Source organism: Caloenas nicobarica, chromosome 21, assembly GCF_036013445.1.
Source record: "Caloenas nicobarica isolate bCalNic1 chromosome 21, bCalNic1.hap1, whole genome shotgun sequence".
Lineage (NCBI taxonomy): Eukaryota > Metazoa > Chordata > Aves > Columbiformes > Columbidae > Caloenas > Caloenas nicobarica.
Genome location: NC_088265.1, coordinates 330,489 through 358,434, shown reverse-complemented (window position 1 = coordinate 358,434; position 27,946 = coordinate 330,489). Strand labels below are relative to the sequence as shown.

The following is a 27,946-nucleotide window of genomic DNA, read 5'->3' as shown; positions in this document are numbered from 1 at the left end:
TTTTTTTCCTTATATGTATATATTTCCTTTTTCCTTCCCCGCTTCTTTTCCAGCCGCTGCCTCTCCCATGCCGGCCGCCCCCCGCCCCGCCCCGGCCGCCCGGGCCCGGCTGCCCGCGGGGTGCGGCGGCTCCGGGGGGGCCCCCATTGATCGGCCGGGCTGCGCTGACCTCGCTGCTCCCGGGAAGCAGTCGCCATGGCTACTGGCCCTGCTGCTCCAGCGCAGACTGTAAATTCCTGCAGGCAAAGCCCAGCCTTGGGGGTGCGAGGGGGGAGCCGGGCAGGAGCAACCAAAGCCAAATAGAAAGAAAGAAAAGGCTGGGAGAAAAAGGGCGTTGCTTGGACGGGGCTCTCCTTTCCACTCCCCTTTCTCAGGTCCCCAGCACCAGGGCAAGGCGCCTGCTCCCCCTTCCAGCGCTGCTGCTGCTCCCTTGCAAAACTGGAATTGGCTGGGATTATTTAAGGAAAAAAAAAAAAAAAAAGAAAAAAAAAAGAAAAAAAGAAAAGGAGAAGGGATCAGAGAGAGGGCGATAGAGTCCACTTTCCTCCAACTGCCCTGGGTCTCCTTCTCTCACTCTCTCCTCTTTAGCAACACCAAGAGCCCCAAACTGAACCCAGAGCAGCTTTTTCCATCAGTTCAGTTCCCTTCCCTCCCTCCGTCTCACACACGGCAAGAAGAGAGCCCCTTCCTCCTCTTGGTTTCCCTTCGCATGCTCAGCCTCTTGTTTCCTCTAAAACACTAGAATTCCCTCTTCTTGCCCCCACTCCTCCATGCAGACTGGGATTGCAATGGGAGCTTTGCAGACTGCTGGATTTTCCATCCTTTTCTTTCTCCTCTACTCTGGAAACACGCTGGCAAATAAAGCCAGTCAAGGTAAGAGAAAAATCTTCGCAGCTCGAAGGTTTGCTGTTTGATGTGTGTTAGGCAGCCGGACCTTCTCTTTAGATCTGGGGTTTTATATGCAGGCTGGAGAAATTAGCAGCAATAACAACAAATAGTGGAGGGGATTTTAAATGTTGCTTGCAGATATTCTTGCCTGCTGCCTTTGACTGGAGTTGTTTTTTTGTAAACTCTTTAATGAGTTGCGTTTCTTACGCTTCCTTTTTTTTGGTCTGGACTCTATCTCAAGGCAGAGGGTGCAGAGGTAGAAAATTAAGGGGGTGCAAACAAGTCTGCACCCATCACAGGGAAAATGTTGCTGTTTGGAGGGGTTTGGGGGGCTCTTCTGGTTCGGGGGTTTCGGTGTCTGTGGGATGGGGCAGCACCCTGGGGTGCGGGGGCTCATTTTGGGCTGGGCGGAGGGCAGGGATGTGCAGCGGGTGTCGGTAACGCTGGGACGCTGCAGCCGCGTTGGTGTTTTACTCAAATCTCAAATGATGTGCTATAGGGGTGTGGGCTGCAGAAAACTTTGGGGAACTGAACACAGCAAAGCCTGAAAAAATACAGGAGCCCTTTCCCTACCTTAGAACAGAGAGGTATGTCCCGTCGTTATCAACCAGGCTGTGCTGTGTTGAGCCAGAGCTTCTCCTTCCCAAATGTACACATGCAGCTTTATGTATGGTCCATCTATACCTTGGGTTTTCTATAGCACCTCTATATTTAGCTTGGATTTTTCTCTATACACACGCGCAGGAGTGCGCGCACACACACAGCCCTATGTGCGTGATGTTGGCTGTCTTGAAGGGGTTTTTCTCCTTAATTCCCCACTATCTGTACAATCCGTTGGGTGTTTTGGGGGGGGATTTTGGTTGTTTTGGTTTGTGTTTTTCCATAGCACTCAACAGTACCTAAGATATATCAAACCAGCTTTGGCTCTTGCTGTTGTAGTAGCTGCACGTTTCTGTGTACAGTGAGATTAAAGAGAGTGTGAATGAAATATAGGAGCGCAGGGTGTAATTACAGGTCTCTTGTGGGCATCAGCAATCGGCTATTTCAGCCACACGCATGGTCGCCCTGAGCCCTGTCACCGACAAAGTTAGAAGGAATTTCAAGGCTATTGTCTTATCTGGCTTAAAGTGTTTTTAAAACAATAGGCGACTTTTCAGGAGGGCAGTCTGGGCGAGCACGGGGGAGATTTTCCAGGGCAAAGGTTTGGTAAGAAGGCGTCCAGCTTCACGTAAAGTTTTATGATTTAGACTTAGAAAGGAATGCTTAGGTTTTTATCCCCCCTCAAATTATCTTGAGTGTATGCGTTGCTTTCATTTCTTATCATAATATTTATTTATTAAGGCCTTTTGGTTTCCAGTTCCATTTAAGCCTGAGCCAGAATTGCATTAAAATAGCAAAGTAAAATTCCATCGTGCAGAGACTTGACAGATCCCTCCGGGGAAGGAGAGGGTGGAGGGGGTGGAGAGAGGTGAGCTCCATCCTGCGCGGGTGAACCGCCCGGCACGGCGCTGGCAGCACCGGGGCTGGAGCGGAGAGTTAATCCCCAAACCGCGGCCGGGGTCCCGTGGGGCGGGGAGGGGTGCAGGTCGGTGCCCATGGCGACATGAGGGCTCGGGGCAGGGCTGGACCCCGTCCTCTTTGCGTGGCGCTGAACTCACAGACCTGGCATCACCAATGGCAGACAAAAAGCATGTTTTTCCTAGAAACCCACTATCGCCTGTTTTCCTGCATGCACAAATGTCGTTGAGCTCTTAGAAGCCACCCCATGCACCTGGGGCACGTTTTAGTGGGATGTTTCTGGAAAGCACCGCGCATCCCCCCCGAATCTGTGGGGTGATGCCCCAAGCACAAGATTCGCACCGGCCCTCTGCCCCTTCGGGGGACAGCCACCCTCGCCAGGTGGCTCTCACGGGCTGGGGACAGCTCCTGTCCCCTCGGGTGGGCTTGTTTCGCTGCGATGACCACGCCATGGGTAGGGCTCACTGGCTCATTCCTCACACCGAATTACCCCAGCAAGTTTAGTCTGTAGGGCAGGCAGGGTTTAGTGGAGTGGGGGGCTGACCCGAGGGTGTCTGCAGGGTTATTGGGTCAGTTTGTGGCCAGGGAAGCTTTCGGGAGAACTGGGAGTATAAACCCGAATAACCTGGAGAGGCTCCTGACGTGCACTGAGCTGGGATGATTTCTCCCCGTGGTCCCCGTGCCGAGTTGCCGCCGTGCCCGCAGCTCCCCGGGGTTTTGGGCAGATGATACCACCCCCAGTCCCATCCCAGTGTCCGTCCGTCTGTCTGGCAGGAGTGTGTCCTGAGCTCCCGCTTGCATGGAGCGCTGCCCATCGCCGGGAGGACGAGCTGGGGGCTGCGGGTCTGTTCGCTCCCTGTGTCCCGGGCAGCCCCAGGTCTGGCCCGGCCGGGCTCCTCTGGCTGTGTCCCCCAAACTGGGGAAACATCCCAGGATTTGCCACCTTTTCCTGCAACCGAATCGCATGTCCCCTCGGGCGGTGCCGGGCAGCGGGGCCGGCAGGAGAGGCAGCGTCTCCTGGGGTCCCGGCGCCCCGCTGTGCAGCCCCCGCCGCCCACCCCGCGTGGTGTCCCCAGCCCAGCCCGGTGTCACCTGCGGGTACAACCAGCCCTTCTGGCCGGTGACCTGCGGCCGCACGGGGACGGAGCCGCATCCTGCGTGAGGGGCTGGGCTCGGTGGGCATGCACCTGCAGAGCCAACGCCGCCAGGGATTTTTTTTTATATATATATATATATATATATATATTTTTGTAGGAGTCTAAAATTTTCCAATTGCAGCGTGATGCTGTTTGATTCCCCTCCCATCTCCGCCAAACCTCCTCCCCCTTGGCCTCCGCTTTCCTCCCTCTCATGCGTTCACAGTGTGCGACTGTTGTGCCTGTCCCCTCCACCCCTCTGAAATATGAAATGTAAAACTGTAAACATTTCAACATACAGCAGTTCAAAGGAGATCTTTGACTAAGGGCGTCTAACATGCCTGTACCGAGATTAAAAAGGGGAGCGGGGGTAGGAAGGAGGGAAGAAGACTTTTTTTGTAACTGCCAACGGGAGTATAAATATTCAGACACCTCGAGTCTTCCAGTGCAGAGATGTATTGCTGTCTCCAAACTGCTCAGGAGTGTGTTTTGGTTTTTTTTTCTTTTATTTTTATATAGATTTTTCCTTCGCAGACGGTCACCCCGGAGTAATCCATTTAGGAAAAAAATATGCATGAATAACCTTAACCTTCACTTTCAAAATTATAAGTCCCCTGAGAGGCTTCAGGAGAAGCCTGGGATGGGAAATAAAGTTTGCTCTGTGTCGCGGCGCTGGAGGAAGCCCGGCTGCTCAGCGAGGCCGTCTTCCCCGTGGAGATCTTGCGCTCGTTGTTCCCGAAGCTGCAAACAAACAAACAAACGCATATTTTTGAGGCAAGGCAGGGTCAGTCCGATAAGCCAAAGGAACAACAGCAGCAAAGGCAGTTCCCGGGGAGATGAACTCGCTCTTGGCGCGGAGCATCAGCCCCTCTGAGGGGAAACTGCAGCCGAATTGAGCCGCAGCGCCTGGGTTGGCACCTGGGCTGGGATGGGATGGGGGGAGCGTCTCCAGCCCCGGGTCTGCTGGGGGTGTGGGATCCACCGGCATCCCCGGCTGGGGCAGGGCATGGGGAGCTCAGCCCCGCTCTGCCCCTGCGGGAGTGTTGCTGGGGGGAAAAGGCCCCTTTTGGGGCACTGCCAGTTTTGGGGAAGCAACACTTGGGGCGACAGGTGCAGAGCGGAGTCTGGGCAGGGGCAATGGGGTCGCCAGGCTGGGAACGCCCCAGGTCCTCTCTGCGGTTCGGGGTTCCTTGTCCTCCACCCGTGCTCCGTTGTTGAGCGCCGTGGCTGCGGCTGCTGGGTCCCGCGTGCTGCTGGGAGAGCCGGGGGGGTGGGCGTCCCGCCGTGGGGCTGGCACAGGGTCTCACCGTGCCGTGGGACACAGACACCCCCTCTGACCCAGGGACCCCTGGCCTGGCATCCCCATCCCGGCAACGAGCCATCGCTGAGCACCTGAGTTAGGATCTCGAGTTCAGATGATGCATCTTTGGCCAATTTGAAAAAAACCCCACCCCCCCAGAGCATCTTTCTCCCCCTGGGCAGCCCCGCGGGTGGGATGCCACGGGCTGCACCGCAGCCGTGCCCTGCGCCCGTCCTGCCGTAGGGCAGCACAAATCGCCCTTGCAAGGTCCCCGGGCGAACAAATGATTAATAAACTGCACCACAGTGTCTGAGGTGGTTATTAATACCCTGGTAAAAAGAGCTACTGAAGCTATAAAGCTTTAATTTGGCATTAAGGCCGAGTGGAAACTCCATGTGTCTGCCAACAGCTACACACACATCCCTATACAGACAGGCTGTTAATATATATATATGCCTATATGAAAATAAAAAATAAAATTAATTTGAAAAAAAAGCTGAAGTGCTTGCACAAGAACGAAAAAGGATAGTGGTTTTGTCTCTTTAGGGGTTTTCTGGCAGGTTTTTGCTTCCCTGTCTCAGCCCCCTCCTCAAATGTATTGGTCCTTTCAGCGTATGGATAAAACCATCTTTTGCTATTTATTTATTTTTTAAAAAACAAAATAAGGAAGTGAGGAAAGAGCCTCAATCCAGGCTCTAAAAATACCCGAGCTGTTGCTTTATCCTCCGTCGTCATCACGTATCGTGGGCAGCGTGATGCTGCAGGGCGCGCACGTGCCCCGGTGCCCGTGGGCTCTGCCACCGCCGGCCACGCCGGCCCTGGTCACATCCCTTTGCCTTCCCGTGGGCACGCGCCGGTCCCAGGGGGCTGGCGGTCCCCCCGCGTTTGGCGTGCTCGAAATGGCAGTGGCGTTGGAACCGTCTGCCTCCGCTGCCTTTGAAATGGAGAATAAAGCTGCAGCTGGAGCGGAACGGGGCCCAACAGCCTGCGCTGGAAAATCCCACCCACAACGGAATAAAAAACATGGCCCGAGGCGCGGGGCGAGCGCCGCAGCCTCCTGCCCTTCGCCGCAAAGCCCGCTCGGCGTGGCGGCGATGCCGAGGATGCTCTTGCCTCTGGTGAGCCCTAATTAGCCCCATGGCATGGTGGGGCGGGCAGGGAAGGGGGCTGCTGGGCACAGGGGGCACCGGGGGTTCCCAGCAGGACTCGGCATCTTCAGCAAAACTAAATTCCCCGCCTGCTGCAAAATCCTCCGGGTCTGGGGATTTGAGGCGTGATGCACCCATCTGCATCGTCTGGTTTGGGCTCGTTTCAGGCAACTTTGGGTGCAAAAGGGCGTCTGTGATTATTCATGCAAGAAGGGGAGTGAGGGGCTGTAGGGATGTAGGTCTGCGGGGCGTCCTGCCCCCCAAAAAAACCCCACGTGGGTTTAGAACCTGGGCTTCAAACAGTCCCCTCGAGCAGAGGGATGAGCAGGCGCACCCCAGCAGGGATTTCACAAGAGCAAATAGGGGTGGGAACATCAATAAGGATTTTTTTTTTTAATCTTCTCTTTGCTTGACTTGAAAATGAAATCCCTTGCACCTTGGGAGCACCTGCAGCGCAGCCATGGGCGGTTTGTTGGATGGAGAAAGTTCTCCTGCGGGAAAAGCGGGCCGTCCTGACAGCAAACCTTCCCTTTCGTAGGAAAGCACCTCTTGGGTTGAGAAAAATGCAAATACATAGTTTTTCAGAGAGCTTATTTTTAATTCACTACATAATTTCTGAAGAATACTTCTTATTAGGAGCCAGAAGTTTGGCATTCTGAAATTGGGATGGGTGCCAATCTCAGGATGGCTCCTGGGGTGCTGGGGAGGGTGTTTAGTCACTTTTCCCACACACACGCACACACTTTTTTCCCCTTTTTTTTTCCTCCTTTTTTTTTTTTTCTAGTCCTGTAACCTTTCAGAATGTCTCCAGCTTTGGAAAAATTACAGAGTGGCAAATTTATAATGTTTTCTTTTGTACTTTTGCTGCTGTGTAATCTTTCCAAAGTTAGAGAAGTTTTGAAGTTGCAGAATGGAAAAGAAAAGAGAAAAAAAATAATATGCATGTGTGAGCGGGAAAGGCATGGCATTGTGTTCAGCACCGCGTGGATATTGTTCATTGTCTTTGAGGGCGAAGAAGGAAAAAGAAACAGAAAATAAAACAAACAAACAAGTGAGATTTCTGGCAAAAGGCTGGGAAAATGTCAATGATGTGATGGCTGATGGATGCTTCACGTTTTGGGTGTTTTTAAGGGAAGGAGCTGGGGTTTGATGGGTGGTTTGTACCGGTTGGGTGCTGGTGGGTGCGTGGGTGCTGGCACCCAGCAGCTCTTGCTGTGGGACCATCGGCTTGAAGCATTGAGCTGGGATTTATAACCTGGGGGGAGAGCCAGGGGAGGGTTGGGGCGGGTTTGCAGATTCAGTCCATCTTCGGTTCACGTCAGCTGAAGTGCTTCCTCCTGCACCAAAGGCTCTTGGAGCCTGCAGATGCGGCTGGGAGGGAGCGAGCTCTGTGCTCCCGTGGCTCTCGCAGGGTTTTCTGCTGGCGATCGTTGTGGGACCCTGGCGCAGGGCAGGCAGCGATGCTGTCCCGGGGCGCAGGGCAGGCAGCGATGCTGTCCCGGGGCGCAGGGCGGGCAGCGATGCTCTGCCGGGGCGCAGGGCAGGCAGCGATGCTGTCCCGGGGCGCAGGGCGGGCAGCGATGCTCTGCCGGGGCGCAGGGCGGGCAGCGATGCTGTCCCGGGGCGCAGGGCGGGCAGCGATGCTCTCCCAGGGCGCAGGGCGGGCAGCGATGCTGTCCCGAGGCGCAGGGCGGGCAGTGATGCTGTCCCGGGGCGCAGGGCGGGCAGCGATGCTGTCCCGGGGCGCAGGGCGGGCAGCGATGCTCTCCCGGGGCGCAGGGCGGGCAGCGATGCTCTGCCGGGGCGCTGCGGGGCGCGGGTGGTGGCAGCGTGGTGGCACCGCGGCCAGGAGCGGGACGCCGGTCCCCATGCAGTCCCGCCGTCGTCTCCGCCGCGGTGGGTCAGCCTCCAGCCCGTGATTAATGGCCCAAGGGAGGCCGTGGTGGCAGCGGGCCATGGCTAATGTCAAATAACAAATATGAATGCGGGCTGTAAATATTTATACAATGCGCAGGCACGTGCCGCCTCCCCGGTGCAAAGACAAAGCTCTTCTCCGGCCGGGTGACTCACATCTCCCGGCACAAACCCGGGGTGGCCGGGCCGGGCTCGGGCCGGCGCTCCCGTGGCCATGGCCCCCGTGCCGGCGCGGCCGCCCGCGCCCGGCAGGGACGTTTCGTGTCTCTGGGGATGTCTCGGAGCGCTTCTCTTCTGGGGGTTGCTGAAAAGGAGCATTTTAAAGGCAGCTGAGAGTTTCACCAGCCTCGGGCATCTCTTTCTGGCGGACAGGGAAGCTGAAGGGACCCTCGTGTCCCCCTTCCCTGGATGTCCCAGGTACCACAGTGCTGCATCCCAGATTAGCGGGTTGAGGGGCAAAGGGGGCTGAGGGGAACACGGATTTTGGCTGTACCCATGATGTTTTTCCCAGTTCTCCCTCCTGCTTCCCGCTCCTGGCTCCCAGGTTTATTTAGTGCGGTCCCTGCTAATTCGTGCACATTCCTCCGTGCCTAAGAATAGAAAGCGATGACGATTATTTGGGTGACTGGTCGGCTCAGGAAATGGCTAATTGGAGACAGAGACTTTCACCTCTGCCCGGGCTGGCTCCGGCCTGGGCTGTGGGTGCCTGAGCGGTGTTTCCTACCATCAGACTCGTGAAAGGGTCGGGGGTCCCAAGGTGGCTTCTACAGGAGCGGGGGCACGGGTGGTGCTGTTTGGGAACAGACTCAGTGGCTCGCAGTGTCCCACAGCAAACCCATCACCAGTTGCACCAGGGCTGGGTGCAGCGGAGCCACGAAGGAGCAGAGCAGCAGCATTTCTGCCCCGAGCCCTTCGGGTTCACACGCGGGTTGGAGAGCTGGAGGGCTCCTGGTTCCACCGCCCCCGGCTCTGCCCATCGCTCCCGTCTCTCCCCTCGCAGATGTCGATGAGTGCGTGGAGGGCACCGACAACTGCCACATCGACGCCATCTGCCAGAACACCCCCAAGTCCTACAAGTGCATCTGCAAGTCTGGCTACACGGGCGATGGGAAGCACTGCAAAGGTAGGGACACGCCGCCCAGCTGCGCAGGTCACAGGCGGGAGGTGGCTCGTCAGCAGCATCCCCTGCCCTCGCAAAAGGTTGCTTGTTTACCCCAGCGTATTGCAAACCTTTTATTCCTCTTTTCTGCCCCAAACTCCTGGCCTGTTGACGCAGCAATGCACGGGGATGGAGAGGAGCGGGACTGTCCCTGCTGGCAGCAGCCGTCGCGCTCCCTCCCCTGCTCTGCAAAGAGCTGCCTTTGCAAGGCTGGGGCTGCCCAGGCCTAGGGAGGTCACCTGGGGCTTGTTTTAAGCAAAGCTGGGATTTTTTTAACTGCAGGATTTCCAACCCAAAGGCTGCAAAACTGGGTTAGCAGATAAAGCATGAGAAGCTTAAAAATAAGATACGTAGGTATAAGTGATGTAGATATATAGAGATGTAGATAGACAGATACATGCAACTGAGAGCAGCGTGGAAAGAAAATGGGCTCCTTGGAGGAGCAGCACCAGGAAAGCAGGAGCGGGGCAGGGGAAAAATTTGCAGCTCTGCTCGGAGTGGGTCCACGGTTGGGATGGCCCAAGTATGAATAGCAGAGGATTAAAGTGCGGTCCAGGCAGCCCTGCAGCTCCTGCCCCCCTCTCTCTGCAGACGTCGACGAGTGTGAGCGGGAAGACAACGCGGGCTGCGTCCACGAGTGTGTGAACATCCCCGGCAACTACCGCTGCACCTGCTACGACGGCTTCCGCCTGGCACACGACGGCCACAACTGCTTAGGTGAGGGACGGGCCCCAGCACGTGCCAGGGTGGGATTTCGGCGCGTCACAGCCACTCGGCAGCTCTGGCACCAGCCCCAGACGTGCTGCAGAGCTGGGGGACCGTGGTGGCACTGCCAGGGCAGCAAGCTGGCTGCAGACACGGCCCGTGTCGTGGTGGCTCGCCGGGGACAGGATTGCTGCCCATTGCACGGGGTGATGCCGGGGCAGGATGGCCTGTGCGAGGGGGGAAATTTGCTCCATCGGTAGACTGGGGGATGCTGGGGCAAGGCGAGGCAGGGAGGGTTGGGTTTGGGGATGCTGGGAGTGAGTTGCAGCGTCCCCACGGCTGCATCCAAAGTCAGGACGAGCAGTGGGCTCACCCGTGCCTGCCGCTCGCTCTGCTCCTGCTTGAGGTCAGCACCACACCTGCCAAAATAGATGAGTTAATAGCAAATATGGTGGGGATGGGAACCAGCAAGGGGACTGGGTAAATAATCCCTGCGCCAAGACAAACCCGGCGTCTGCCTACGGAGCGGCCGTGCATCCTCCCGCCACTTCCCACCGCCCCAAACTCCATCCGGCCACAGCGCAGCCGAAGCTGCCGGCAGAGCCGCGGCACTGGCCGGGCCTGGCACCCGCTTCCCCTGGCAGCACCCGCGGGTGGGATCGCCGGGCACGGGGCCGCCCGCCTTCCCTCCGCCTGCAGCTCTTGCAATTTTCTAATTAGTGTCTGCAGAGGGGTCATTAATGAGCTCATCACTGGAAGGAGGAGGAGGGGAAGGGATTACGGACACATACGCTTTGCATTAACCAGCATCATCGGGATCTTTGCAGCCTCCTCAGGGAGGGGGGAGATTTACACAGCTGGGAGGAGGCACGGGCAGGCGGCTCTGCCTTCCTCTCCCGGGGGAGGATGAGCCCAAGCAGAAGAAAGAAAAGTCGGGCTCGGCGAGCAGCGAACGTCATGTGTTTACAGAGGTGGGTGGGAGGGGATGGAGGCGCCGGGAGCAGCCGGTTGAGGGGGCCGGGGGGGTTGGAGCCTCAGCTCCCCCATCGAGCTCTTTCTCGGCTTGTCCCAGCGAGGCACCTCGGCCACCATGCTTTGCTGCGGGGGTGAGCCAGGTTTATCCCCTGGTACCCATTTTACAGACGAGGATGTGGAGACCCTCTGCGCTCCGGCTGGGTTAGCTTGGGGGGCGGCAGGGATGAACCCGGAGTTGTTTCCCATCCTCCATCCCTCCCATCCTGAGGGTGCTTTGCCCAGCCTGCCAGCATCCCCTCTTAGCCAAGAGAGGCAGAGCCGAGGGTCGTGCCCAGGCTTTGCTGGCGCCGCGGGCAGTGGCCAAGCTGGGGGTGGGTTGGGGTTCTGCCCGCCCGCCCCCGCATCGCCCGCCCCGGGCGACCTTTTGAACCAGCACAGGAATTCGAGCCCCCGTCCTGACACAGGCCTCGCTGGCTTCTGCCCATCTCTGTTGCATTTAATAAAACAGGTATTAGGGCGGCAGGGTCTTGTTTCAGCCATTGGGTTTGAACGGCTGCCTCCTAATTTTTGTGCAGAGATTGAAGGAGAAGTCGCAAGACGTTAAGCTCTGATTCTAAGCGGGGGGATTTGAAGAGGGTTATTGGCATCTGCAGGACATAGCTTGGCCGAGACGAGCCTCAGAGGAAGCTGCAAGCAACGGGCAGTTGCTCTTCGTTAAATGAGGGATTTGCAGGGCTGGAGCAGGAGCAGCGGGGGCGAGGGCATTGCTGCTGCCACGGCTGCACATCTCGAGTCCCTTCCAGCCTCGGTTCGTTAAACCAAAACAGGCACGAGGGCCGCAGAGCTGCTGGGGATTTGAGTCTCCTTACAATAATTATCCCCGTGCTGGGCTAAGGTTTCCCAGCTCCCTAATGAAGTCCAGGCGTCCCTGGCTGGCGAGGGGCTCGCTGGGGCTGGGGGTGGCTGCGTGGCCAAGCACCCCGCTGCTGCGGGGAGGGGGCACAGCCCGCCCGGGGGTCTGGGACAAGGCAGATCCCTTTCTCTGTGGGTTGGCGTTCCTGTCTGCACAATGAGACCCTCTTTGCCCATCGGCCGGGGAAGCTGTGTGGCCTCTGAGACCCACCCCTTGGTGTGCTTCACCTTCATCCCCTGCAGCCCTGGGGCAGCTCCTTTTTTTCTAGCCGGGGGTTGCCGGATGTAAAGCAGAACGCGGCAGATCTGTCCCACGCGGTTCCCCGTGCCCCCGGCGTGCCGCGGTGCCCTGCTCACCCCCGTCTCCCTCCCTGTGCAGACCTGGACGAGTGCTCGGAGGGCAACGGCGGCTGCCAGCAGACCTGCGTCAACATGATGGGCAGCTACGAGTGCTTCTGCCGGGAGGGCTTCTTCCTCAGCGACAACCAGCACACCTGCATCCAGCGCCCTGAAGGTCAGTGCACGGCGTTGCCCGCCATTCCCGGCACGGGTCGGGCAGGTCTGTCCCCACCGCCCCCGGCCACGCGGTGCTTGGCTTTGGGTGCTGGTTCCTGACCCTTCTCAGTGTGCAAATTTATTAGGAGCTCACTGGGAGAGGATGCTGTGGGGCTAATAAACATCTCTGTGGCAAAACCCATGCATGCCCCTTTATCAAGCACAATAATATTGCATAGAGGACATTAATCCTATATCCAAAGTGTTTTATTAAATGTAAGGTACCCGGAGATCCTCATGCCACCCTGCGAGACTCATCTTCTCCTGCCAAGTCTTGCGCAGCACTGAGCGCTTCGTCTTGGTATCAGCTCTAAATTGCTGCCGTCTGGAGCGATCTTTTAGCCAAAATAGGAGGAAATGAGAGATTTTTGCGTCTCTGCTGATTTTTATCTCTGCTGCTTGGCGAAGCCAGCTGAGCGTTTTTGCTTTCCTCCTTCCCCCTTCCCATTTGGGGTCCAACGTTAAAGTCTGTTCTGACTTTACTCCTGGCTCTCGGGCACTGCCAAGGCAGGAGCTGAGTTCTTTAGAGAGCTAAACCTCAGCGTTATGGCTGCTTCCTTCCTTCTGGGGTCCCGGCCAGCTCCTTGTCTCTCTCCTACTCTGGCAGGAGGCTTTCTCCTTTCTTTTTCTCATTTTCCCTCTTGCTTTCCTCTCTCCCTCCTGATGCAGAGGAGATGAAATGCTGCTGGGTTGAGAGACTCAGGGGATGGGTCCCAGGACTCCTGCGTCACCACGACCCTCTCCCTTGCCCCCGCCAGTCCCTCCCAGTAAGGAGAGGCCAAGGGCTGGGGTTCGCTGGGGTGTCAGTGCCTTGAAACCCTGTTGTGCTCAGCCTGGCGATGACAGCAGAGCCACCGAAAGCAAAAAGGGTGAGCAGGTCCTGGCACCAGCTCAAAGGTGGAAGGTGATGTTAGAGAGGAAGGAAAAAGGGTGCGTCCCTGCCCGGCAGTGGCTGCAGGCAAGAGACATCGCTGTGTCACGGTGCTGTGCAGTGCAGGAGGCTGCCGAGCCCGGGGAGCGGCCGGGGAGCCTCAGGAAAGCAGCGTGCAGCCGCACGGGGCTGGCGGGAGCCCGGGCTGCAGCCCCCGAGCTCGCGCCACGCTGGGGCACGCGGGGATCTCTGCAGACCGCTGGCGGTCGGGACCTGGCTTGTCGGAAAGGTGGCAGGGTCAGCCTCAGACGTGCCGCTGCGCTTTTGGAACTTTTCTTTGCTTCCTTCTCTCTTCAGAAGGAATGAACTGCATGAACAAGAACCACGGCTGCGCCCACATTTGCCGGGAGACCCCCAAGGGGGGCATCGCCTGCGAGTGCCGCCCCGGCTTCGAGCTCACCAAGAACCAGCGTGACTGCAAACGTAAGGACACTCCAGGGGGGTCAGGGCCTGCCAGGGACCACCAGCCTTGTCCCCACACACCATCCTGGCCCAGCTGCAAAGCCCTGACTCCACCGGTAGCAACTGGTTTATGGAGCCTGAAGCCCTCTGGCTTCTTTTTCCCCCAGCATGCCCAGTTCTGCCTGTGTTGCCCATACAGACGATGCTCCTGGCATCCCCCTCTGCCAGTAATGGGGGTCCCAGAGGTGCAGCGTCCCCTGTCCTTGTCCCACCGGCTTCGCTTTCCCAAGGGGAGATGAGCCAGGAGAGCGCAATGGGCACGGGAGGAGTGCAGGAATCCTCTCCCCAGGGGCTGTGGTGTTCTCAGCCTGTCTGATCTCCTGCCAGCATCTCACCGGCACTGCCAGGGTTGCTAAATAGATATATATGTGTTTATGCAATTATTTCTATTTTGTTTCTCATTTGCTGATGAAATGGAGTTTTAATCCTACAAGCCTATTTTCCCTCCAACCTAGATGAACAGTACGCCTCGCCCCTCGGGAGGGCTGTCAGGGATTCCCAGGAGCACCCGAGTCATTCCAGAGCTCAGGAAGGTTCCACCTTCCCCTGTAACACCAGAACCAGGGTCAGGGGCCACCAGCCCCCCGGTCTCCTTTGCTCGGGCTGCACTGGTGGCATTTAGCAGATATGCGAAGGGCAGATGCCAGAAACCACATAACAGTTTGCATATGCCAGGATCCTGCAGGGAAAGTCAAAGGGCTTTAGAAATGATCTGTGAGGGAGGGAAGGAGGGAGGGACAACTCTGGGGACAGGGACAAGGTTTGTCCAAGCCAACTTTATGGTACTTTTGGGGATGCTGGGTGGGGAAGAGAGGGGCTGGGGCGGCGGGTGACGGCTGGTGCTTTGCCTCCTGCAGTGACCTGCAACTACGGGAACGGGGGCTGCCAGCACACCTGCGACGACACCGACCAGGGGCCCAAGTGCGGCTGCCACGTCAAGTTTCTGCTGCACTCCGATGGGGTGACGTGCATAGGTAGGTGCGAGCCATCGCCTGGCCGTGGGGACGTGGGTCGGGGTGTGGGATGGCTCATCCTCCTCCCTGGGTCATTTGCTCTTGGCCTGATGAAGGGTTTTTTTCCAAGCTTTGGGAATGTGGCGTTTCCTTTTGCTGAGACCGGAGAAACTTGGTGCGTGTGTGAGGGATGCTGTGGGTACCTGCGGGGATGCGTCGCTGCTCAACCATAGGGAGCAAAAGTGGCTGTGGGGAGGTTTGAGGGGACATCTGGGGACAGGTCGGTTCTGCCGGGAGCAGGCAGGTGGCCCTGCCTGCCTCCCCGCTGCCCGAGGGACAGGGGAGATGTCCCCACACTAGAGATGGTTACTGTCACTGGCAGCATTCGGGGAGGGACACAGGGGACAGATTTGGCTGTGGTGATCTGTTCTGACTTGGCACTGCAGGGCCTTGGCTCAGGAACAAATGTCTTACAAAAAAACCCCAAAACCCCAACAACCTGACAACTCAACCACCCCCAGAATTGTCCTTTTCCTGTGTGTGTTTTCAAATTGTAAAACATCAAACAGAGATAGAAGCTTTACTGGTTTCATATGCCTGTGCTGTTTAACAGCTGATTTGATTTAAAAAAATGTTATATTTGGGGAGTGATTAGGTCCACAAATTGCTCTAGACATTTGAGTTCTTATTGCAAAATAAAAAACAAAGAGGAATTGAAAGCAAGACAGAGGTTTTGGCTCCCCATGTCCCCGCTGTGCCTAAAGAGAAAACCCTCCGCGCCTTCCAAAGACGCTCCGTCCTCAGGATGAGTGGCGGGGGAGCCCTGGGCCCCGGCTGCTCCTGCCCGCGCGAGGGGTGCCCGGGGCTGAGCTCCCAGCAAACCCTCCTGCGCAGCCACCTTGGTGTCGCCGCGGTCCCCCAGCCGCTGCCAGGCTCAGGGATTAATCCCAGGCGTGCTGGCAGGTGCTCATGGTTCCCTGTCCCCGTCACCCTCGTGTTGGCTCCGGCAGCAGCCGCACCCCCTCCCATCACCTGGACCCCCGGGGGGGCTGCTGTCCCCTCCTTCGACGGGGACCTGGGGACCCTGCGGTGCGTTGGCTCGTGCGTTCCTCCTAGACCGAGGTCCCTCCGTGTGTGTTGTCTGTGTCGGTGCGAGGACTCGGGGGATTTGGTAGCGGGATGGTGCTCCTGAGCTGGGTGCAGGGGCTGGGGGACCAGCTTTCCAACGCGTCTCGTGACTTGGGGGATGCTCAGGGGGGTTCTGGTTGCCAGAGGGTCTCAGTGCTCAGACTGTGGGTACCACGGGTGTGAGGGTGGGATCTGGGGATTCCAAAATTGCTCATCCTCATGGTCTTGGCCCAAATCTCCGCTTTGTCCCCACACCGTGCTCCGTATCTGCCGGGGAGGCATCTCCCACCAGAGCCGGTACACCCCTGTGCGCTCACTCCTCGCCTGCCTCCCCGGGGAGATCCAGCGTCATGGTGGAGGATTTTAGGAGCAGCACCAGCCCAAAACCCACCGCTGCACCTTTCTTGAACTTTTCGGGTGTTCGGCCCCCCCGCAGGAAGGAGCCTGCCTGGCTCCCATGTCCCCGGGAACACTGCGGGATTGTGCTCGGGCGCCGGGAGCCACGGCCGCCCCGTGGGGCTGCCCGGCAGATTTACGGCCGAGGTACCTGCTCGGATATTTATAACCACCCTTTTTTGTTTTACAGCCAGGGCTCAGCAAACAGCCCTCCCCCCTCCCTGGTGCTCCCTCTGCTGCCCCTTCCCCATTTCCTCTGAAATATTTCATTATTTCAAGGGGAATAAAGTTTCCAGCGAGGGGAAACGCAAACTCGCTCCCCGGGCCATGGGCTTTGAAATTGTACGCGGTGCATTTGATGGGCTGCCGGGACAGGCCCCTGGTCCAGGTTCCCTTCAGATCACACCACGCGGCAGGAAGCACGATCAGCCCCTTTGAATGACAGTTTCATTAGGCCACGGCCGGTGTTTTTCATTTTTCCGCTTTTTATTGCTGCTTTTAAAAATGCAGATAATGAATAACATGCCTCTGAGCAAAGCGGGGCCAGCCTTAATGGCTCCCAACATGTCTGCAGGCTCGAGGGGGTGAGGGGCCGGGAGGGGAGGCTGATGACCTTACATGTTTATATTTATGCTCGAAAAGCAGCCTTTTTTTTTTTTTAAGACAAAAAAAAAAGGCAAAATCGCCCTGCAGCAGCCCAGGGGGCAGCGCCCGCAGGGAGATGCAAACCGGGCTGCTGCAGCTGGTGCAGCTTTTGGCTTTCTGGGAAGATTTGTGAGCCTGGGCCCCACGGCAGCTCCCTCCCCGCGATGTCTGGGGTGCAGAGGGTCATCACCGTCCCCCCACTCGCAGCGAATACCAGCAGAGCCCGAGGCAGCAAATAGGGAGGAAATACAATTAGATGGAGAAGGAAACTAAACCCAGTTCCAGTTGTATCGCTGATTTCCCGACCCGTGTTCAGGCGGTTTCGGCGGCGCTGCCCTCGGGGGTGGCAGCCCCCCCAGCGCGTGCAGTTTCAGCTCCGGCGGGGCGAGGACGCGGGTCCCCAGACTAACGGGCTGCACTAACGCTCCTGGTAACGCTTCGTCCCTCGGGCTGGGGCAGCCTGGCGCAGAGCACGGGCAGCGGGGCCGGAGGGGCTGCGGGATGCTGCGGGCAGGCTGACGGAGGAGTCGGTAGCACCGGCCCCAAACCTCGGGTTTTGGCTCTTCTGGGAGGCGGGGGGAGAAAAAACCCAAAGGGACAATTTCCGCCAGGCTGGAAAGGCTGTGGAGTCAAACCCATTGACGTGTGTCACCAACCGAGCTCCTTGCTGGACACTGTTTCTAAATCACTTTCTTATAATGTTAAACAGGGGAGAGACACTTCCAGCAACACGTTATCCTTGAGACGTTTTCTAATGGTAAATATTTTTGTTCTCTCTATCTCTACAAAGGGGTCTAACCGTAGATGGTCTCTCACCTCGAGGCCATAACGGGGCTCGGGGGGCTGAGCTGTCGCACTAACCGCATGCCTCACTAACCCTGTTCCCCGCTGCTGCTTTTAAACCCCTCAGGGCCTGACCTTGGGCTGCAAGTGGCCTTTGCTTTTGGGGGACAGAGAGAGACCCTCCCCTGGCTGCGCTTGCATGAGGCGGGGGCTCTCGCGTTGCTTTGGTCGACTCAGCCCGGTGCGAGGGGTGACAATCTGCTTTCCATGGGCTGTGGCAATGATCACCCCCACAGCGTCTCGAGCAAGCCCCAGCGGAGCCCGTGCTGGAGAGGGGGATGCTCATGCCCGTCTCCGTGCTGTGCGCTCCCAAAGTTACCCCTTCCTGGAGCCCACCCACTCGCAGGCGGTCCCGTCAGTGGGCATGGGGACTTTTGGGGTGTCCCAAGCTTTGGCTCAGCAAAGCTGTTAACCATGTGCAGAGGCGCCCAGCCCAGAGCTGCAGCAAACTGCAGAGCTGCAGCAAGTTGCAGAGCTGGGAAAGACCCGTTATCGGGCTGGGCACCTCGGCTGCTTGCCCAAGGATTTCTGTGCAATCCCTGTGGGGTCTCTAAGCCCTTCCTGAAGGTAAGGTGATGCCTCCGCCCCACCAACAAGGAAACCAAGGCTCTCTGAAGGGGCAGTGACTTGTCTACGATAGGGAATCTTGTTCATGGATGTGCTGGGTACATGCAAGTTCCCGGCACAGCCGGGAGGAGCTGTGCGCGCACGGCTCACTGGTGGCAGGGAGCGCGGCGGCCGGGAAGTGAGAGCAGAGCTGGGATGTAGGAGGGTGGGAAAGAGCGTGTGTGTGTGTGTGTGTGCACAAGCTGCTTTGTCTTCGCCCTCCCCGAGCGATGGGGCCTCGCCAAAGCCCTGTGTGGTTGGGTGAGTCACGCCAGGCTGGGAGCAGCCCCCGCGCTGCCGGCACCGCCGAACAATGCCGGGGCCCCGCTCCAGCCCTGGCCCCGCGCCGCCGACCGCTGCTGCCTCGCAGGTACCCCGGCAGCCCCTCCGAGCTTGGTGCAAGCCGAGGGCACGGTCCCCCCGTCGCAGAGGGGTTGCAGTGGTGCTGAGCCGCGCTGGCTCAGCTCCCGCCCCGCACGCCCGTGGGTCAGCGGGCAGGGCTTGCCTGGCATCTCAGCCCAAATCCCTGAAGGTGCAGAGGGGCCGGGGGGAGGTGGGTGCTGCAGCGCGGGGGGAGGCTGTGGGGCAGTGCAGCGCGCCCAGGGCACCGTGCTCCCAGCAGAGCCCCGGCCTCCCCGCTGCAGCCGCTTCTCCGGCTCCTCGGTCCCGCCGCGAGCAGCAGCCACACCAAGCCCACCGTCTGATCTCAGCAGAGACCCTGTTGAATCAAACCTCCCTGGGATGCTGCTGCATCAGCTGCCGCAACAAAGGCTGGCATTAAATAATCCTCAGGCTTCCAGAAAGCTTCCCTTCCCTTTGGCGCAGTGTTGCCCGCCCTGCGTTCCTCACCCCGGTGCTGCGGGGGATGCGGTCCCGGCACAGCCGGGCTGCCTGCGGCGCGAGGACCTGGCTGGAGGAATAATATCTGCAGAAATCTCTCCCTTACCGTTAAGTTTTGTAATTGTGCTGGCTATTAATTTCATAAAATGGTCCCTTTTGTTCTCTTATTATGGGACATCGTAAAAATAGCAGCGGCAAGACGAGCACAGAGCGATCCCAGCTCCTCGCCCTGCGGCAGATGGTTGGATGGTTCGGTCATTCCCACCCGTGCAGCGCTTGCAAAGAGCAGGAGAACCTGGGATTTACACTTTCCAAGGAATTTCTTCAAAGCATTTTCATCTTGGGTTCCTTGAAGCCCAAATACCTCATTTATCCAAGCAACCAGCCTTCTGAAAGGAATATTTTATTATCCTTTGTGAACAACTTAATGCACTTCAAACCATTGTTCTGGTGGTTAGGACCAAAATTGAGGATTGATCTCACAGGGAAGCTGTCAAGCTGAAAATGCTTCATTTAAATTAGTGTCCCTTCTAGTCCTACCAGCAACAGCTGACTTTGATAATACTGACATAATTAGCATTTTTTTTTAATTGGATTTTTTTTCCACTGCTGCTGCCTGCCTCTGTGTGTGTGTTCTAATTATATGAAGCGTCTCCCAAATTAGCCAGCAGCACTGGATTGGCCGGCGTGCCCAAGCGCTGGGTCACGGTCAGCGACCGGTGACACGCTGATGCGTTTCGGGAGCAAAGAGCCGCCGTGGAACCAGCGCCGTGTTCGCCGAGCGTCAGTGGTTTCGCAGCAGACGGCAGCTCTGCCTGCGCATCCCCCAGCCTCGCACTCTGGATCCAGGGTGTTCGTTAATTTGGGGGCTCTATGACCTCGTTACAGCTGCGTGAAAAGCTAAGGGTGGTTCTGGTGGGCTCTGCAGGGAGGTTTGCCCCCACTGCCTCTGCCAGACTGTGGTGTGGGGACCTCCGGGTGGCATGGGGACGGCTGGGTGGCATGACCCCCACCCAGCCTTTTCAACACCTCGGCCTTTCTCTCCCCTCTCCGCGCAGAGACGTGTGCTGTGAACAACGGGGGCTGCGACAGCAAGTGTCACGACGCGGCCACGGGCGTGCACTGCAGCTGCCCCATGGGCTTCATGCTCCAGCCTGACAGGAAGACGTGCAAAGGTGGGTGCGAGCAGGCGGGTGTCGCTGCGCAGCCCGGGTGCCTCAGAACCCCCGTCAGCCCACACCCGCTCTGGGCATTCGGGATGCGCGGGTCCCTCTGTGCTCCCTGCCCGGCCGGCTCCAAGCACCGCGTCCTGCTTGGGGACAGACATCGCGCATCACCGCACGCTCCCAGTGAAATCCCCGTCCTCCCACCTCTGCACGGGGAGCAGCCGGGCTCGCACGGTGGGGTCACCCCGGCCACCCCTAACCTGCCGCCCCTGGGCCGGGGGACGCTGTGACCCCGGGGATGGCCCGTGCCTGCATCGTGTCTTCCGGCAGCTCTGGGAACGCGACCTCGGTTGAAAGGAAAGCCCGTCCCGCCGCGGGCTGCCTGTCTACCTGCTGGCTGCTTCCAGAACCCCCCGGCCCTGCTGCTTTATCAGAGCATCCCCCCCTTCTCCAACTCTGCAGTTTCCAGGAACGTGCAATAACCTAGAGTCACGTCCCCTGTGTCTGGGGGTTTTATTACGGCTGCGGGCTGCTTTACAGCTCGCTCCCTCGCAGTCGTAAAAAGAAAGTCCCAGCCCAAGAGAGGCAGAGCTGCCACCCCAGTGCTGGGGCCGGGGGATGGAGGGATGGGTTGGTGGCTGCCTCGTCCTGGTCTCCTTCCATTTCACAGGTCATTTCCTAGCAGTAAATTTTGTGATTAGTGGAAAAAAGGAAAAATAACAAGCCAAAACCCAAGTCCCAGCTTCTTTCCAGGTTGTTGAGGCTCTTTGGAGTTATTGTGCGTTGTCATTTTTAGTTTTGTTTATGGTGGGAAGGAGATGGCAAGCAGAGAGGAAAGGGTTGAGAAGTATTTATTTTATCAAGCAGCTGTTTCTCAAGGAGGGTTTTCCCGTCCCAGCTTGGTCTTTCTTCCCGCTGCTCCTGGTCCCAGCCCAAAGCCGTGACCCTGGGGGCTCTGATCTGGTGTTTTGCCCCAGCTCAAGGCTTTTTGGAGCCCCTGGCTGCCCTGTGGCTGACTCTGAGACCTGCAGAAATGAAATGTTTTGCACAGCTCCGAGGGGAGCTGAGCCCAGGAGCCCTGGCCTTCCCCAGTGTCCTGTGTCAGCTCCCCCAATGCACCCAGATAAAACCAGTAGCCACGTTCCCCCAGTGACCATCAGACCCCAAAGAGGACAGGTTGTGGCGTGAGAGGGGACCCCACATCCCAGCCATGACACGTGTCCCATCCCCACCAGACATCGACGAGTGCCGGCTCAACAACGGCGGCTGCGACCACATCTGCAGGAACACGGTGGGCAGCTTTGAGTGCAGCTGCAAGAAGGGCTACAAGCTGCTCATCAACGAGAGGAGCTGCCAAGGTGAGAGGAGGGACACCCCTTCTGCCCCCCGGCACTTCTCAGCCCCCCCACGGTGGCTGCTGGAGGAGCGCTGGCCCGGTTGCTCGTTCCTCTTTGCTCTGGACCACGTGCGTCCTTTGGGGGATTAGTGCTGGATTTGGGCTCTGGTCTGAGCTTAGCGCTTTGATCTGCAGAGCTGGGCTGCCGGCCCAGCCCTGCTCCCGCACTGGGGATTTCTGGGCTCTTCTCGCAGCAGAGTTAATGCCAGCGGTTAGGCGGGTGCCAGGTGAAATCCTCCGGCCTCTCTCAGGGCTGGGGGGACTGTCACCACATTCCCCACAGCCCCGTGGGCTGGGACGCAGCTCTGCCCGGGCACAGGGAGCGTGTCCCCTGCCCTGGGCCATCAGCTCTGCTCCAGAGCACCCGTGCCAGGAGACAGGGGATGCATCAGCACCCTATGTGTCCTGGGAGGGCAACCTGGCACCTCTGGGCTGCTCCCGAGTTCCACTTTTACCGCATGAAGTTTTTGGCAGCGATTCCGCAGCAGCATAACTGTAGCTCCCTGCTAGAGCACATGCACTGACGCACCAGCTGCTTCCTCCCTTCCCGAGAGGCCGAGAGCATCCCAGTGCATTCCAGTGCTGCATCCCAGTGCTGTATCCGTGGAGCATCCCGGTGCAGCCCCCAGCTTGCTGGAGCAGGCGGAGCACGAGGGCACAGCCCTTGTGCCCAGGGCTGTCCCTCCGCCGTGCCAGCCCTCACCTGCCCCTTGCCTTTCCTCCAGATATCGATGAATGTTCCTTCGACCGCACCTGCGACCACCTCTGCATCAACACCCCCGGCAGCTTCCAGTGCCTCTGCAACAAGGGCTACACGCTGTACGGGCTCACCCACTGCGGAGGTAAGGCCGGCAGGGCTGCATGAGCCGTCACTGCACCGGGTTTGGGTCCTGGGGACAGGGCAGCCCCACAGCACAGTCACTGCGGGACCCTGGGGACACCGCTCAGCCCAAGGCCCGTGGGGAGAGTCAGTTCCCCACGTACCCCAATGTGCAGCCAGGCAGGGAGGGGGCTCGCAGCCAGACGCTGGTGTCTGCAACTTCAAACAGAGCCACAGGAACAGTTTGCAACTTGTCTGAAGCGGGAAAGAGGGAGAAATCCCCGGCGTTTTTGGCAGGGAGCGGGGCTGGGGTGGGAAGGGGAACATCAAAAGGTTTGACTTCAGTTTCACGAGGCAGAGAGCTCCCAAGGGCGGGGGCGTGCGGCGCCCCGGGGAGCAGGGAGGCAGATGAGACACTTTTGGGAGGGGTTGCTGGAGCGTGTCATGGCAGCGGTGCCATCAGCCTGGGGAGACAGCGGCACGAGGCTGTGTGCTGCGGTGCGAGGGCAGGTGACCCTCCCTGTGCTCCCGAAATACGCAGCCCCCAGGACACTTGGTGTGACCCTGCAATGGAGGCGTTGCTGGCTCCCACCGATGCTCCTGCGAAAGGGGAGCCGGGCCGGGAGGGGTGTCTGGGGAGCAGCTCCATCCCTGGCTGCTCCCCACCTTTGCTTTGTGCCAGACCTGGAGGGCTGGACCCCCATTTCGGGCCAGGGTGGAGGGTCCCCGCTGCGGGGAGAGGGGCTGGGGCTGCTGAGCAGCTGCCTTTGAATTGGGCTGCTAAGTGCTTCCATGTCGGCTCTGTCTGCTGCTCCCCGCAGCTCCCAGCCGCCACAGGGCCGGCTCAGCCTGGGTGGGCTTCAGCCGTCACCGCGGCCCCGGGGACACCGCAAGTCGGGGTTTCCCTCGGCCCTGGGGGCTGGCGTGGCCGCAGGAGGAGACACAGCTGGGAGCGCCCTGCCGTGCACGTTTGTCTGATTTATCTGTCCAGAATCACAGCCCTGAGACAATGCAGCAGCTCAGCGTCAGAGCCGGGGGGGTCCCCTCGGCCCCCACCGCTGCCCCTCACCCACCGTCTCCCCATGTTTCTCTGCAGATGTCGACGAATGCAGCATCAACCGGGGGGGCTGCAAATTTGGCTGCATCAACACGCCCGGCAGCTACCAGTGTACCTGTCCTGCTGGCTGCAAGCTGCACTGGAACAAAAAGGACTGTGTAGGTACGTTGCAGGGGAACACACCGTGGCTGGTCATCTCGTTGCTTTTCTGACTATGTTTGAGGATGGCCGTGAGCTTTTGTGACAGCAAATGTCCCTAAAGTAGCTGTTTTTGTGGCCCTGGCCATGCCTTGGTACCGAGCCACCTCTCCTTCACTGGGACAGGCTGCCCTCCCCCAAAAAAATTGAAATCCCAACAGTCACATCCCACATCTCTGAAGAGGAGCTGGAGGGTGGGAATGCTGGGCTGGGGTCCCCTTGCTGCACTCTGGCACCCTCTGGTCCCCAGTGAATCCCCTGTGACCCGGGAGGGTGCAGGGGTCGCTTGCGGGTCCCCAGGCTGTGCCAGCCACAGGTGTCCCCACTTATCACCAGCTGGCGCGTGTCCCTCAGAGCTGATGAAATGCCTGCCAGGTTCGATGCCACCACGGGCCACCCTGACCTGCAACAAGACGGGCAAGAAGGACAGCTGTGCCCTCACCTGCGCCTCCAAGGCCCGTTTTCTGCCAGGTACTGGTACCACTGCCAGCGCCGGCACGGGCGGGGGTCCCGTTTTCCCTGCACGGCCCAGACTGGACGGGACAGGAGCGGCTGCATGGCCAGTGCGCAGAACAGCTGAGCAGCGGCCAGGCTGAGGGAGGGACGTGGTTGTGCGGGGGCTCATCACTGGGTGCAGGTCATGGGATGGGTCCCTGGTGCATCATCCCCATGGCTGGGTGCTGGGCATCATCCCCCACGGCGCAGCCATGCCCCCTGCATCCCCCCGGCAGAGCATCCCTGCAGCGTCCCCCAGCTCCTGTTCCTCCACCCGCAGAGTCGGACAGCAGCTACACAGTGAGCTGCGGGACCCCTGTCCCGCGGCAGAGCGGCCAGCACAGACCCACCAACGGCAGCCAGCAGTGCCTCGGTAAGGGGGCTCTGGGGGCCGCGGCCACCACTGCCCGCGCCGCCCCGGGGTCGCTGAGCACCCGCCTTGTCCTTTAGAGACGGTTGCAGCACCCATCAAGCAGAAGGCTTCCTTCAAGATCAAGGACGCCAAGTGCCACCTGCACCCGCGGGCCAGGGGCAAGCAGGAGGAGGCCGGGGGGGCAGGTGAGGCACGGCGGGGGGCGGTGGGTGCCCGTCCCTCCAGCGGGTACAGCTGCTGACGTGTCCCCCCGCGCAGGCGGTTCAGCGCCTTGCTCCGACTGCCACGTGGCCTTCGTCAACCTCAAGTGTGACTCATCCAAGAAGGTGAAGGGCCGCCGGGCTCGCAACTCCTCCAACAAGGAGGTGACCCGCATCACGCTGGAGTTTGAGGCAGAGATCAAGCCGGAAGAGATCACAGGTGGGCACGAAGCTGGCCTGACCCACCTTGGGCACAGGCGGAGGTGGTGGGACCAGAGCATGATGGTGGGACCATGCAGCAAGGAGAGCCAAACCAGTTCTCATCCCACACCCAGCTGGGATGCGCTGGGCAGCGCTCGCAGCCGAGCGTTTGGGAGATGGTTTTAATCCTGCTGGGTTCCCTCTCCATCCCTCCCCGCTCCCCCCTGAACCCCCCGTTCCCCCTGCACCCTCAGCCAGCTGCAACCTGCACTGCCTGCGGCAGAAAGTGGAGAAGAAGCTGAAATCGGCCATCAAAGCCCTGAAGAAATCCATCAACCAGGAGCGGTTCCTGCTGCGCTTCGCGGGGATGGAGTACGAGGTGGCGCGGAAGCTGAGCGTGGCCCCGGAGCGGCAGGAGAGCTGCGGGCCGGGACAGCAGCGCCTGGGCACCAAGTGTGGTAAGTGTGGTAAGGAGCATCGCGGGGTGCCGGGGGACCGGCCGCGTCCCTGGCAGTGACAGCCACCCCGCCACGTCACTGACGTCCCCCCTGGCTCTCAGTCAGCTGCTCGCAGGGAACGTATTACCACGGCCAGACGGAACAGTGTGTCCCCTGCCCACCCGGTACCTACCAGGAGAAGGAGGGACAGCTCTCCTGTGACCTGTGTCCCCGCGGTGATGCTTTCGGACCGGTGGGAGCCACCAACATCACCAGCTGCACGGGTGAGGGGGCACAGAGGGGGCTGGGGGGACACCCGGGGATGTCCAGGGCTGCGGCCTCACCCATCAGCCGTCAGCCCCTGTCCAGGGGAGGGGGAAGCCCTGAGCATCCCCAGGAGCCACAGGAGTTGGTATTTGGGGCATTTATTACAACGAGGGGACCCCAGGAAGGGCAGCGCTTGCTCTGGGTCTGTCGGTGCTGGGAGGGGGAGAGGAGCCTGGGGCGCGCAGGGTGTGGGCACTGAGCAATGTCTGTGCCCGCAGGTCAGTGTCCCCCCGGCCAGCACTCGGCCGATGGCTTCAAGCCGTGCCAGCCGTGTCCCCGCGGGTCCTACCAGCCCGAGGTGGGGCGAGCGCTCTGCTTCGCGTGCGGCGGGGGCCTGAGCACCCGCCTCGAGGGAGCCGTGTCCTTCCAGGACTGCGACACCAAAGGTACGTCCTGTCCTGGGGAAGGACACCCAGGAGGCCGTGCCGCTGGCTGACGTGGCCCCTTCGTTCTGCCCCCAGTCCAGTGCTCCCCCGGGCATTACTACAACACCAGTGTCCATCGCTGCATCCGCTGTGCTGTGGGCACCTACCAGCCCGATTTTCGGCAGAATTACTGCATCGCCTGTCCTGGCAACACCACCACCGACTTCGACGGCTCCACCTCGGTGTCCCAGTGCAAAAGTAGGCGAGCTGGGGTGTGATGGGGGGGACAGGCATGGCGTCAACTGGGGTCCTTCCTCAAAAGTATTCAAAAATCCCTTAAAACACAGGTGTGTGTCATTTTTGTGCTCTATGCATGCAGGCAGGCACGAGGGGATGCCTGGAGCGGTGCTGATAGAGCACTCCTAGCTTGCCCAGTAAACAGTCCCGGTCCCAGTGGCTGTGCCACTGGTTCCCAGTCAAACCAGCTCTCCACGCCTTGCAGACCGGCAGTGCGGGGGGGAGCTGGGCGAATACACCGGTTACATCGAGTCCCCCAACTACCCGGGGAATTACCCCGCCAACGTCGAGTGTACCTGGAACATCAACCCGCCGCCCAAGCGCAAGATCCTCATTGTGGTGCCAGAGATCTTCCTCCCCTCCGAGGACGAGTGCGGCGACGTCTTGGTCATGCGGAAAAACTGTAAGTAACCAAGCGTGCCGCGGTGCTCGGGGAGAAGCTGCGGGAGGAACAGGCTGGGGTTCGGCCGAGCTGCCCTGGGCGAAGGGACAACAGGGTGTCCCCAGGGACGGGGGTGTTTGGGGACCAGGTGAGCAGGGGGTCAGCAGCACCAGGGTCTCGCTGGATCGAGGGATGTGCACGGTCTAAGTGTGGGCTGGGTTGCACATCTGGGTCTCAGCACTTCTTTTGGGGGGTAAAAAGCCCCACTCAGAGCTTTCCAGAGCAAGGCAGGAACAACATCATCTCTGGTGTGTAATGTGAGGGTTGGGGGGGCTCAGCCTCGTCGAACACAGACAGTCCCCATCCCCGTGTCCCCCTCACCCTGAGCAGTGAAGCACAGTAAAGCTGGGGGTACCCAGCATCACGCAGCCCCTTGCCACTCCCCGCAGCCTCCCCGTCCTCCATCACCACCTACGAGACGTGCCAGACCTACGAGAGGCCCATTGCCTTCACCGCCCGCTCTCGCAAGCTGTGGATCAACTTCAAAACCAGCGAAGCCAACAGCGCCCGGGGCTTCCAGATCCCCTACGTCACCTACGACGGTGAGCAGAGGGCACGGGGGGACATTCCAGTGTGCTGGTGTCCTCCGGCCCGGTGGGTACCTGGGTCACCCCCAATTCACATCTCCTGGGCATTTGGGCAGGGTGGACTCAGGGTGGGGACCGGCGGTCTGGGGACAAGTGGCAGCTCGTGCCCTAAGCGTGTTTATGGGCTGCGTGTTGCAGAGGACTACGAGCAGCTGGTGGAGGACATCGTGCGGGATGGCAGGCTCTACGCCTCCGAGAACCACCAGGAGATCCTCAAGGTGAGCATGTCCCCCCCGGGCCCTCACTGCAGGGTGACACGGGAGCGTCTTCCCTTGGGATGTGTCCCCAGGGCCCCCCCCGCACTTGCGGCCTCGGTTCAGAACCATCAGGGGGGAGCACAGGGCAGGATGGTGACCCCCGCTCTGGCTCGGCTTCTCCACAGGACAAGAAGCTGATCAAAGCTTTCTTCGACGTGTTGGCACACCCCCAGAACTACTTCAAGTACACGGAGAAACACAAGGAGATGCTGCCCCGCTCCTTCATCAAACTCCTCCGCTCCAAAGTCTCCAGCTTCCTCCGGCCTTACAAATAGCCCCCCCGTGCCGCCACCACCCCCAGACCACCCTGCCAC

The 27,946-nt window shown here is 59.4% G+C and overlaps 1 protein-coding gene across 1 annotated transcript; it reads left to right on the top strand.

The window, feature by feature from the left end:
* Nucleotides 1-788: 788 nt before the first annotated feature.
* Nucleotides 789-27,907, top strand: SCUBE3 (signal peptide, CUB domain and EGF like domain containing 3). Its single transcript, XM_065649442.1, has 23 exons — nt 789-873; nt 8,905-9,027; nt 9,655-9,780; nt 12,035-12,169; nt 13,439-13,564; nt 14,461-14,577; nt 17,435-17,482; nt 20,073-20,189; nt 21,416-21,538; nt 22,302-22,418; nt 23,493-23,615; nt 23,988-24,122; nt 24,427-24,519; nt 24,597-24,704; nt 24,754-24,939; nt 25,175-25,378; nt 25,480-25,641; nt 25,903-26,070; nt 26,146-26,307; nt 26,552-26,749; nt 27,178-27,330; nt 27,514-27,593; nt 27,758-27,907. Exons 1-23 carry the CDS (start codon nt 789-791, stop codon nt 27,905-27,907), a joined length of 3,039 nt encoding a protein of 1,012 aa, XP_065505514.1.
* Nucleotides 27,908-27,946: the final 39 nt, after the last annotated feature.

What these genes read in the sequence shown, in the direction of transcription:
- SCUBE3 (XM_065649442.1), top strand. Translation starts at nt 789, where the DNA reads ATGGGAGCTTTGCAGACTGCTGGATTTTCCATCCTTTTCTTTCTCCTC. An exon ending in CGATGGGAAGCACTGCAAAG is followed by an intron (nt 9,028 to 9,654) that starts GTAGGGACACGC and finishes CTCTCTCTGCAG; the next exon opens with ACGTCGACGAGTGTGAGCGG. An exon ending in CAACGAGAGGAGCTGCCAAG is followed by an intron (nt 21,539 to 22,301) that starts GTGAGAGGAGGG and finishes CCTTTCCTCCAG; the next exon opens with ATATCGATGAATGTTCCTTC.